Here is a 12,710-nt window from a genome sequence, read left to right as displayed (position 1 = left end):
GTGCCCCCAATTGCACACTTAGTGACCTGTGAACGAAAAGGGATTATGTATAAATGCTACATTTTATAGTGGCTTGGAGACATTGTGTAACTTTTGGTAATTTTCCCAATTAAGTGAACAAAGCCAACAGATCTGGCCAACCCTCACTACTCTGACTTCCTGGTGTTCCTTGGGGGTCTTTCTCTGCTTCAGATTGATCTGAAGAAGCTATTTGTTTAATATCCATTTTCTAAAATATCCCAAGAAACTTGCTATGGTGCATGGTAACATTTTGAAAGTCATTTTGCTTACCATTTATTCTTTGGGGAGAATGGTGTTCAGTTCTTTTCAGATATTTTACAATGTATTCTTCAGTTGTCAATTAGCTATCTTTGTTTCTGTTTGTTTATTGATTGAATACACATTGTTCAGAAGCTGGTATATATCAGGTATTGTGCTAAGAGATAAGGCTATAGAAATGCATAAGGTTTTCACTTTGGAAGAGCTCAGCCTTTAATGAACACAGGCAGGTAAATAATCACATGACAGCTACTGAGGCACAGTAGAGGTATGCTCTGTAGGAGGGACACCAAATTTACCACGAGTGAATCAGGAAAGATCTGAGGAAGTACAACAATTATATTTGCCAAATGCTAATTATTTCCTTTTTAAGGATCTAGACTTTGAGCATCTGAGGAAAGCTGTGGATTCTTTAAAAACAAAAACAAAAATTTTGCACATTACTTCAGGTATTCACCCATTCCGTGAAATCCCATATATCTCAGGTTAAGAATTCCCTGGCCTAAATACATAATAATATTTTCAGTCCAAATTAATTATGTAGTATAAATAACATACCCCTTTTCCTATTGAAAACCTACCTCTTTTCAGGTTTTTAAGGTGTGTACTTTGTAATAATCTAGAATGTCACCCCATCTTTATCTTTCATGATCTTATGGACTTTAGTTATCACTTCAAGTGTAACCCCTTTTCTTTGCTAGCCTATACATCATAGTTGTGATTAATTAGCATTTTGTAAAGTTTTAGGAAAGTTGATAATATTTTTTGAGTCACTTTAAAAAGAAAGCACTTCGAATTTAAATTATTTTCCACCAGTAATGCAGTTTTTCCACGTTTCCTTTTTTTTTTTTTTGAGGTTTTTAGGCTCAAATTTTACCCTTTGCTCTTGAAGACTCATTTAAGACAACAAATTAGGTGTATTTGAGGTCAGTTATTAACAGTTGCTAATCCTCTTCAAAACTTTAAAATGAGACTTAAATATAGAACGTGAATATAGAACGTGAACATTTCCCGCGTGCAGGCACTGGTACTGAGAAGCTGCTGAGGACACAGGAATGACCCAGGCTCAGAAGCTTAGAGCCTCGCAGGGATGGCACTGAGGGCCCGTCGGGTGCAGTGGGGGCTTGGGGGAGGCGGGAAGACCCGAGCTAAGGGCTAAGAAAAGGAAGCCAAGAATTCCTTCCACTTAACCACACCTCAGAGGTCTCACACTCAGTTCCTTACACTGATGTTCTGACTGGTTCGGGGTTCGTCATTTCGCTTGACCAAGTAACGAGCAGTTCGGGAAAGAAGGAACACAGAGGCTCCCGGAGTTTACCGGGGCCCCGTCGGGTTAGGCGACAGCAAGAGAGGAGTGAAGGCGGACGCCCGGGCGGAGGCGCCGAGGGAAGCGCGGCTTCCGCACGCGCCAGGCAGCCAGGTTTAAATCTCCCGCCTCCCACAGCCGGAGCCCGACACCTCGACGCACCGGTGCAGAGGGGCACGAGCTGAGGGAGCGGCCCAGCGGCGTCGCGGGGCTCGCGGGCGGCGGCGGCGGGAACGGGTGCCGGGGCGGACTTACGCGCGGCCGGGAGCGAGCGGAGGCGACGGAGGACCCGAGCGTCGCGGCCTCGGCGTCGCGGTGAGCTTCTGAGGCCTCCCCTCGGCCCCACGGGGTCCGGGGCGGCGGTCGGGCCGCGCCCTCCCGGACCAGCTGGGACTGAGGCCAAACCCGTTTCCATGGCGACGCCCTAAGGTGGAGTCCGCCACGCACGCACGCGGTTTCTCGGGGCCTCACCGGCCTCCCCTGTTCTCTCGGGGACCCTGGCCCTGAGGCCTCCCTCCCGAACGAGGTCCTGGTCCGAGCTCCTCCGGGCAGACCGGCAAGGACTGGGTTCTGACATGGCTGGGTCCTCTCTGGACGGAAGGAGCTTCTACCCATGCTCGTCCCGGTAGCGAACATGCGCAGCGGCCTGAGGCTGCTTTAGATAATTTTTCTCAAAGGTGAAGGGAGATCCTTCCATTAGAGACAAATGCTCACAGCCTTTAGGTGCTCTCCTGCTGACCTTTTTTATGTGCTTATTTTTATGTCGTTATTTTGTACTGAGAATGCTTTCTTTAGAAGCGAAGTGGCGGGTGGTGATTTAAAACAGAACATAAGTAGATGTGAGGTTTAAGGCGAACTGTGCAATGCACGAGCTCCGGAAGGTTTCCGTGCACAATTCCTGCGGTCTGAAGCCGTGAGCCCAGCCCCACGCACGGATTCGGCTGGTGGAGAAGCGGATTATCTGGTCAGGTGCCCAGATGATGTCATTTGTCAGTTACCAGATGCTCTGAGAAAAGATGGAGAGGCGAAAAAATCCATCCTGGCAACGAACCCGCAATGCTGTGGGTTTGCCAGTAGAGGGGGTGGGATTATTTTTCGTGTATTAGATGATCTTGATGTACAGAGCATAAAAGCTATTGTCCCATATAAAAACTATGGGTCCCTGTGAAATAGCTCATTGAGAAGATAACGTTTATCCATGGTTTCCGGTTTTCTCTATTTATGTATTGATTTATTTGGTTCTGACTCAGGCAACATAGGCAAAATACTGTAAGGTGATATCTTCACATCAATATTTATGGAGTAGCCACAGGTGCCTCTTCCTTTAGTAAGAATTAATTATTTATTTATTGGCCAAATAAACATCTAATGGTATGTGTATATGTTTATATGACAATTTTTAATCGTTTTATATTTGTTGTCTGTGCCTAATATACTCAATGTTCTTTTAAATTACTGTATTAATAGTGCAAAATGATTGTACATCTGCCATTGAAACAGTTATATGCAAGACACTGTTCTAATTACCAGTAATTATAATTGCCAGACAAATCATTATAATTTTAGAGTTAGATGGGTGCTCAGAGATCAGCCAGTCCAAAGTGCAAAAACTGCAAACATAGCCCAGTAGATAAACTAGGAAGCCACATTGTGATTAGAAATACGTATTATAAAACTAAATTTATACCAGTGACTGAACTAGGACCAAATATCAAAAATTAAATATCAGATATAAAACAGATAATATATTGTTTTGTTCTACTATACTGTCAAACTTTTTTATTTCATTGTGTGATACATCCTATATTTAATTTTTTTTATTTTTGTAGTTTACCTTTTTCAGTACTCACTGTGGCTCCTTTAAAATTTTATTCTTTTTATATTCTTTAACAACAGATGAGGTGAGGGGGAAACTTAAATATGTCTATAACTGGAAAGATTTCCTCATGCGAACTGGCTTTTGTTATTTAATAATATTCTTGTTCCCTTTTTGCACTGTTTTTCATTCATCTGTTAAGTTTTTCTTTTTTTTCTGAATTCAAACTTTTCAGCCTTCTGTTTGAGTCCAATATTCACTATTAAAAGTTAGTCACTTTTGTGTAATTCATTATTATCATTTTTATTAGTAGTAGCAGTATTTTGCCATTGTTGACTAGTTTGCGAATAACACTTTGATTTTTAAAATTTCTTTTTGTGTTGATTTAGTTTAGATTTAAAAATGTAAAAACAAAGACTTAAGTATCACGATACATATACTGGGGGTGCCAAAAAATGTATACACATGACTTGTGTTCATCTGTTATTGGTATATATTGAATATTACAATTTTAATACCGTTTTTTTCCAATCTTAAAATGTGTATATATTTTTTTGACACCCTCTGTATTTACATTAGCCAACAAACAACTGTTAACATTGTGTCATTTTTCTTTCAAGTATTTTTTAACTTAAGAAATAAAACATTTCCAATAAAGCTAAAGTTCTTTTTCTGCTGTACCCATTCTCTCCCTGCCCACCTGATATTGGTCATTCATATATTTTTATTTTTTTCTTGATCAGTCTTGCTGGAAACTTATTATTTTAGTAGTTTTTTTTTTTTTTTTTTTTTTTTCAAATGAACCAACTTTTGACTGTTGGATTTTCTCTCTTGTTGAATATTTGGGAATTTTCTAGATAGATCATTGTTACTGATTTCTAAATTCGTCATGTGGTCAAAGAACATACTCTGTATTATTTCAGTACCTTTAAATTTATTGAGGGTTGTTTTTTTTCTGTCTAGCTTATGATCTATCTTGGTTAATGTTCCCATGGCTCTTGAGGAAAAAAGTGGGTTTTTGGCCAATGGTTAGTGGAATGATCTATAAATGTCAATTAGGGTCAACTTGGTTAAAGTGTTGCTCAACCTTTTATATAGTCACATTTTTATGTCTCCTTATTTTGTCACTCTGGGGGGGCGACTGTTAAGTCTCTAATTATGATTGTAGGTTTATTTCTCCCTCTAGTTCTGCCCATTTTTTCTTGTATTTAATAGGTTTGTTATTAGTCACATACACATTTAAGATTGCTATGTCTTTCTGATAAATTGACCCTTTTATGTCTGCCTTACTCAAATACCATATTTTATTAATCCTATGAAGTACCTGTTCATATTTTCACATCTCTGAAATAATTTCTGAAATCTAAACCTTTTATGTATCTGACAATTGATGATTTAAAAGCATAGTTGACTTTGTAGCTCTTTTTCTTAGAGATACATAAAATAATTATGCACCTTTCAAATGATGGTGCTTTCAATTGATGAAATGTGTAAGATAATTGCAAATTATTACTTTAGCAAAAAATAGTTTTTTATCAATAAGGTTGGAAAAGATCAGAAAATTTAATAATACAATGTGATGGTAAATTGTAGTGAACAAGCACTTTTTATATTACTAGTAGGCATAAAAATTGGTCAAATCTCTGTGGAAGACAATTCAGCAAAATGAAAAATGTTTTAAATTCATATACTTTTTGATTCAGCCATTGTACTTCCAGGAATTATCTTATAGGTATACTTGCATGTATTTTGAATGATACATATATGTTTATTCATTGCAGCATGGTTTGAAATAATACGATTCTGGAAACAATTTAAATGTCTTTCAATAATAGACCAGTTAAATGAATTATAGTGCATCCATACAATGGAATGTTATATATCCATTAAATTACATTCCAGCTAAGTAGAAAATTCCATGTGATATTCTTTTTCCCTTAGCACTGTTCAGAGTACTCACTTTTATCCATTATCTAATGTTGCTGAGGAGATGTCTGAGTCCAGCATAAATTATTTAATTTGTAGGTGGCCCTGTTACTTCTGTCTAGATGCTAATAGCATTTTTATTTATCCTTAAAATGCAGCAACATTCCATAATATATCTTAGTCTTAATCATTTTCTATTAATTTTTTCTGGAACATGATGAGCCTATTCAGTTTTCAGCTTTATATTTTTGAATATTTGCTCTGTTTTATATGTTTGTCTCTTTGTTCAAGACTATTACTTATGTTAGATCTCAATAATTTGTCTACCAAATCTATCATCTTTGTTCTATCTAACCACTTTGTTTGAATCTAGTTACCTTTATCTTGTAATCTTCATTCTGAATGTTTTCCCAAGCTTATCATACGTTATTAATTTGGTTTTCTGAAGTATCTATTCTACTTGGAGTTGTTTCTAATGTGGTTTCAAGTTCTATGGAATTTTTTCCTCTTCTTTTTTCTTTTATCTTTTGCTTCCTTCAGCTCTCTTTTCAAATCTGTTTTATGGAGTTATGTTTTGTTTATCTGCATGCAGAGCAGTTTTTCTTTAAACCATTTTACAAAGTAGTTCTTCAAATGTATACGTATTTTTTCTTTTATACATTATGGACCCTCCTTCTTTTTTTCTTGCAATGCTACTTTTTCATGTTATTTATTTTTCATGTTATTTATTGTTGAAAGGGGCAGTTGTATTCTGGCCTGCTCTTTGCCCAAGAATGGTATAAGTGGAATCTTCTCAACCCCCTCCCATTGGCCATTGGAATAACTGCTTTAGAGGCTGAGATAGGAGACTGGATACATTATCATGATCTCTCTTCAGTTGGCTGATGGATGGTACAGTTTTCATATGCTCTCTCTAAAGCAGTTTTCCACAAATATATATATATATATATATATATATATATATATATATATATATATATATATATATATTAGTTATTGATTCCAGAGGCAGCTCTTTGTCTACTTTGTGCAGGGTTGACTACCAGCTTGTTGTTTCTGTTTCTCTACAGCCATGACTTACCTCTCAGCAAGGAAAATAAAAAAATGTTCTGGCCACTGTAGGTTTTAGGGAACCCAATACATAATACTTCTTACCTTTTTTGTTTCCTCCTGAGATTGGAACCAGTTCAGGTGTAGTCAAAGGAGCTAGGCAGATGGAAATAAAGTATCAGCCTTATTATTGAGAGCTGTTGGAGGATATGTATCATCAGGATCCTTTCTTCAGTACTTTTCTTTGCTAGCCTGTAACAGGGAGATAGGCACCCTCCATAAATGGAGTGCTGTCTGCTTCTTCCTGGAGTCTGGTGACTAGGCCTTTAAGGACTCAAGTTAGTGATTAATTATTGGAATTGTTCTTCAGGACCCACTCAATTTGTTAAAACCAGATCTACTTAATTCATATTATAGGAGATATACATATGTCAGATTCGGACATCCTCTTTAAATATGACACACTTTTCATTGTATTTGACGTTTATTCATTGGAGTCACTACTAAGAGATGTGGCCATTTTGCACAGGAGTTCCCTTCTCTAATTTTGGTCATATTTTTGGTCAGCAAAGGGAATTATGCAAAAATTCAGTCATTCCCTCATCTTTTCCAGAAGCTGTTAACATTTTTAATCATTGGTCAACTGACAGATGAACATATTTTTCTCTCATTTGTGCATCTTTAGTTACGAAAGAGATTAAATGACATTTTTGTGTATTCGTTGGACTTTGAAGTTCTTTTGTAAATTGTCTATTCTTGTTTTGTCCTTATTTTTCAGTTGGTGAGTTTGTATTTTCATTATTTAGTTATGAGTTCTCTAATGTAAAAATATTAAACTTTGTTCTTCATATCTTACCTTTCCCAGTTATTTCTTTTCAAAGTTGCTTATGGTTTATTTTGTTATACAAGTGTACAATTTGTGTGCTCTTCTACATGATTTCTGTGCCTGGTATCACATTATATAAAGGTTTCTGACTCCAGATTTATAAAGCGTTCATCTATATTTTCACCTGGTATTGTTATAAGGTGTTAACATTTAAATTTTAAACCGTCCTTACATTAACTAAGAAACAATTTTTATTAAATGGTTAATTGTCCCAACAATATTTATTGAATAAAATATCCCTTTCCTACTGATTTGAAATGCTACATTGATTGTAGTGAATTGAATGGGACCCCAAAGGAAAACAATCCTAATTCCTGGAATCAGTGACTATTACCTCATATGTTAAAGTTTTTGTAGATGTGATTGAGTTAAGAATCTTGATATGAGATTATTCTGGATCACCTGGGAGGGTCTTAAATGCCATTATAAGTGTCTTCACTTTAGAGAGAGGGAGAGAGGGATTAAATACATACACAGAGAAGGTGATGTGAAGACAGGCAGAGATTGAAGTTATGTTGCCATTAGCCAATGTCTACCAGCAGCCACCAGACGCTGGAAGAGGGAAGGAAGTATTCTCCCCTAGAGCCTCCCATCCCTGCCTGTAGCTTGATTTCAGACTTCTGGCCTCTAGAACTGTGAGAGAATAAATTTCTATTGTTTTAAACCAAGTTTGTGGTAATTTGTTACAGCAGCCGTAGGAAGTTAATGCATTTTATATACTGCATTATTTTATATATTTTGGTCTCTTTGTGGATTTTTTTGTTTGTTTTACTGCTCTCTGTTTTGGTGTCAGTACTATTCTGTTTTAATTAGTAAGGTTCACATTCAGTTTTATTTTAATAATTATTTTATTAAAATATATATACATGACTTTTAAAAGTCTAATATTAAAGGATTATAACTTGTAAAAGCAGTCCTCTCATTCCTGCCTCAATTCCAATCTACAGTGGCACCAACCTTCAAGCCTTCTGTTCCTCTGGTATTTTCTGCCATACTTCTAAATCATATGTTTATATGCTGCTTTATGATTTATTAATTTAAGGCCTTAGCTACTTACTTTCCATATGGTAGATGAGGACTTAGCTATCCTTCACCACCACTATCTCCACTTGCCCTCCCTCAATATAGCTATACTACCATCTTTATTAAATCAAGTGTTTACATTACTGTGAACTATTATGTATTGAAACAACTCAGTCAATAGTGCCCTATAACTGTTCCTCCTTTTTTGAATATCCTTTTCCTTCATTTCTTGGAGTTAGTAATGGCTTTTTTTATTTATCTAATTTTCTGAATACCATTGATTTTTTTTCCCCTGATTGTTCTAACATTTCTGCTATATGACTTTAGTATGCTCAAACATATCAGCTATGTTTCACAGAGATCTCTTTTCCAGAGTCCTTCATCTTCTGTTGGAATATGGGCTGCTTGTTCTATGCAGCTGTCATCTTGGGCCTTCCCTTCATTGCTCCTCTGAATTGGATATTGCACTCTTCCATCTTGTACTGCTGCTTTTGAGAAATCTGCTCTTATTCTGACCCCCAACGTGACCTTTTTTCTCTCTTAAAACTTTCAGGATCTTTTTATCCCTGGTTGCCTAAAAGTTCACAATAATGCATTTTGGAGTAAATCTCTTTTTGTATGGAGATCTGTGTCCTTCAGTTATAGGAAAGTTTCTTATTTTCTCCTGTAAGTAATCTCCTATAAGTCATATATTGGACTTTTTGGACAGTCTCTTATTTTCTTACCTTTTTTATGGTTCTACTTTCTGAGATATTTTATTTTTCAACACTTTCATTAAAGTTTTAAAATTTTCAGCTATCCTGGTTTTTGCCCAAGGGTTCTTTCATATTCTTTTATTATTCCTTTCTAAGTGGTAATCTATTGTTTGTTTGTTTGCTTGTTTTGTTGTTTTTTAATGGAAGCAGTGTCTTTACTTATTTCTCTGAGATTAATTAGAGGGTTATGTTTTGTTTTGCTCCCTATAATATTGTCTTTGTTTCCTTTCAGCTTTTTTTTCTATTTGTTGGTTTAGGTCAGAGGTCTTTCTTGATGGAGACTTTCCTCAGCTATCTGGGGATATTTGCGTCTCCATTTATATTTAAGAATAAGACTATAACAAAGCTAATTGGAAGCTTTGTATGTATGAGTGAGCTTGTCAACTGGTGAGTTTTGCTCTAGTGTGAATAGCAAAGACTCATCCTTTTAGAATGTTCAAATGACATACTCCTTTTCTCTGGAGTTTTTAATTTTTTCCAGAGAAAAAAGAATGTTCCAGTCGTTTCTGAGGAGTGGAGGGGTGTGTGTGTGTGTGTGTGTGTGTGTGTGTGTGTGTGTGTGTAAATGCTTTGCTACTGGTGAACAAGGAAGGTGGAAAAGAGCTAGACATTCAATGATGTAGTATGTATTAATTTTCATTTAATCATTTTGTTTTCAGGCCACTGTGCTTTGTTGGTGTGCCCAAGTCCAGAACTTTCGTGGTTAGATTTCTTCAACTTCCATTGAGTGACACAGATTAGGGAGGGGCCTCAGGGTCCAGCCAGCTGTATACAGACTTCAATGAATCCTTCCACTTCCAAATGGTGAGTCTTTCATATTCTGAGAGGTAATTATTCACTTCTCATTAGTATTTCTTTGTTAGTATCTTAAGTTTTTACTTTCTCTACTGTCTTCCAAAAATTTATTGAAGTCGCTTATCTGCTTTTGTCAGTATACTTATTCTCTATACTTACAGATTAATAGATTACTTTTTTGTTTTATACCTTTACTGTTACTTTAGTGGGTTTGGGAAGGAAAAGCAGCTGTGCATTTGGTCAATCTGCATTTTTAACAGGCACCCTTATAATGTATTTTAATATCTGAAAGGGCAAGTTCTTTCTCTTCCAGGTTATTCTCAATATTGACCTTTAAAATTATTATGTCAATCAAATACAAAGAATTTAAAATTTAAAATATTTATATACTATATATTTTTGTTTATAGAATATGAGCGGTTCTGCACTTGGGTACATTGGGCAGAGGATTGGGAGAGGTTTTGGCCTGGAATTTACGATAAAGTTGGAAATATAATTTTAAAGTTTCATAAGGGATTAGCTTTAATATCATTTTATTGTAAAAACTACCAGAGTACTTAGAAATACTACATTAATATTAAATAGCAAACCTGTCTGTTGTATTTCCTTAACTGCATCAAACAACAATGTTGTATTTAGTCAAAAGTCTTCACAGATTATTTTTCTCTTGGGGATTTCAGTGCTTCATTTTGCACATTACCATCAGTCTGTTTTGCTTGCTTTTCAGGGATGTCACATTAATGAGATGTCATAAGTAAAGTGAATACAGAACTACTTCTAAAGAGAATATTGACTTGTTTTATTTTAAGATTTATACTCTAAATCCAGGAGATAGCTAAAAAATTTTAAATGAATAAAGTGTTCCAGGTAGTGACTGTACTCAATTAAAAACAATGTACTCTTACTAGAAATAAAGAGTTTTAGTTAAGATGGCATAGTAAAGTTGTTCCAAACTCATAGTAATCACTAAAAAAAAATAAAGAAAGCCCAAAATACATATCTTGGCTAGATAAGAAGATAAATGTGAACTAGAAACAAAATAGAAAAACAAAGTGGTGAGTGGGGCTGAAATGGATGTGCGGAGCTCTTACTATAAAAGTAGGACTGGCATCTGGGAGTTCAGTTTTTGCAGGTTGGTAGAAATTAAAAGTGTTTCCAATATAATGTTCCTTCAACTTACTGATTGTATCAACAGTATTTCAGATATCAGAGGCCCTAAAATATCAGTATAATACACTGTAGAAGTGGGAACCTGAAGGTGAAGTGGAGACAACTCTATAACCACTAGATAAAGAGGAATAACCACATAGAGGAAAAAGAAAAAAACTAATGATACTGTACTCACAATGAGCCTACACAATTAACCAACAAAATCAACCAACAAAATCAACATTTGGAACAATAATTCACTCCAGATGAAAATAATTGTATGGAAAAGTCTACGAATTCCATACATTTAGGGAGCAAAAGAAAAATTATGGAATTATATCTGTTAAAAAGGACAAGAAATTAGGAGAATATGAACAAGAACCAATCAGAAATGTTAGAAATTAAGAAAGTAAGTTAGTTAAATTACTGGGTTTTTAAAAAAGAAACAACTCAAAATCTGGAATGAACTCTAGAATGAACAGAGTTGAAAAGAGAATTCATAAATTGGAAGATCATACTGAGGAATTTATCCACAATATAGCAGAGAAAAACATATACAAGCATGCGCCATTAAGACATATAAAGAATAAAACCTAATAGAAGATTCAGATAAAAAGAAATTATGGCTGAAAAATATTTGAGGGATAAGAGTTTAGAATTTTCTAGAACTAAAGGAAGACATGAATCTCTGGAATGACAATTCACTCTACCTAAGTATCTTAAAGAACCTCAGGACATCAAGTTTAAAGGGAATATTCTTTAAAAGATTCAAAGAGAAAAAGAAAGCTTATTTGTATAGGAGGGACAGTTTGACCCCAGACTTCTCATTGACTACTATAGATGCCCTAAGATATGGGGATTCTATCTTCAAAGAGTTAAGAAATACTGAGGAATGATCTGTAATAGAAACAACAAAACAAATACATACATAGCAACATACAGAGGGTGCCAAAAAAATGTATATATATTTTAAGAAATGAAAAAACTGTATTAAAATTGTAAAAATATATACTGATAACAAAAGATGAATACAAGTTATGTGTGTACATTGTTTTGGCGCCCCTGGTATATATAACTTAAAAACAAAGGAGCAAGTGAAAAAAAATCAGAAATGAAATCTACAGCATTAAATTATTTGATAAGATTCAGATATATACATAACAATACATTTTACAAGAACACATTCAAATAAAAAGGTACACATCAAACACATTAGAATGATTTTGAGGAGAGGTGGAAATGAGGAAAGCGTTTAAAGGAATGTACAAGTAAATGAAAAAACGTAAGAAAATGAGTCTTGCATGGACCAATAATGATAGCTAAAAAAAGGAAAATTGTTGCCAATCTAGATTTTTATCTACAATTTAACTATTATTTGTGAATGACAACAAAATAGAGCTTCATAGATACCAAGACTAAGAGAATTTTCTACCCACAGGATTCACTAAAAGATCTAAAGAATGGACCTTTGCAAGAGCACAGAAAGTATAGGATATAAAAAATAATGGTGAGCCATCCTTCTTCCTTGTCCCATATAGGGAAGCCTGCCATGATCCACTTACCTCTGACAGATTGATGAATTTGTTTAGTCCTAATGCTTAGTTAGGAAGACTGTTCAGTTTTCACACTAAGCTATATCTACAAACTGCCACTGTCAATAACAAAAATTGTATTTTGGCCTCCAGCTACTATACTTTATATTGTTTCTTAACTTTTTCCTAAATT

General features: G+C 35.3%; 1 protein-coding gene across 7 annotated transcripts in view; it reads left to right on the top strand.

Moving 5' to 3' along the window:
• The first annotated feature begins 1,762 nt into the window (after positions 1 to 1,762).
• Positions 1,763 to 12,710, top strand: part of ICA1L (islet cell autoantigen 1 like) — a 60,038-nt gene continuing 49,090 nt past the window's right edge. Inside the window, exons 1-3 of one of the 7 annotated variants that reach the window (XM_019726842.2) lie at positions 1,781 to 1,900; positions 9,701 to 9,845; positions 12,424 to 12,492. Coding sequence is in view for 5 of the 7 variants with exons in the window: in XM_019726840.2 (XP_019582399.2) it covers positions 9,823 to 9,845 (23 nt within the window). In the remaining 2 variants the exon portion in view is untranslated. The other 6 variants (XM_074340369.1, XM_019726840.2, XM_074340354.1 and 3 more) reach the window with 6 other exon arrangements.

The sequence above is a fragment of the Rhinolophus sinicus genome, chromosome 17, assembly GCF_057876585.1.
Source record: "Rhinolophus sinicus isolate RSI-liver-muscle chromosome 17, RSI-T2T, whole genome shotgun sequence".
Classification (NCBI taxonomy): Eukaryota; Metazoa; Chordata; class Mammalia; order Chiroptera; family Rhinolophidae; genus Rhinolophus; species Rhinolophus sinicus.
This window is presented reverse-complemented; position numbering and strand designations above follow the sequence as displayed.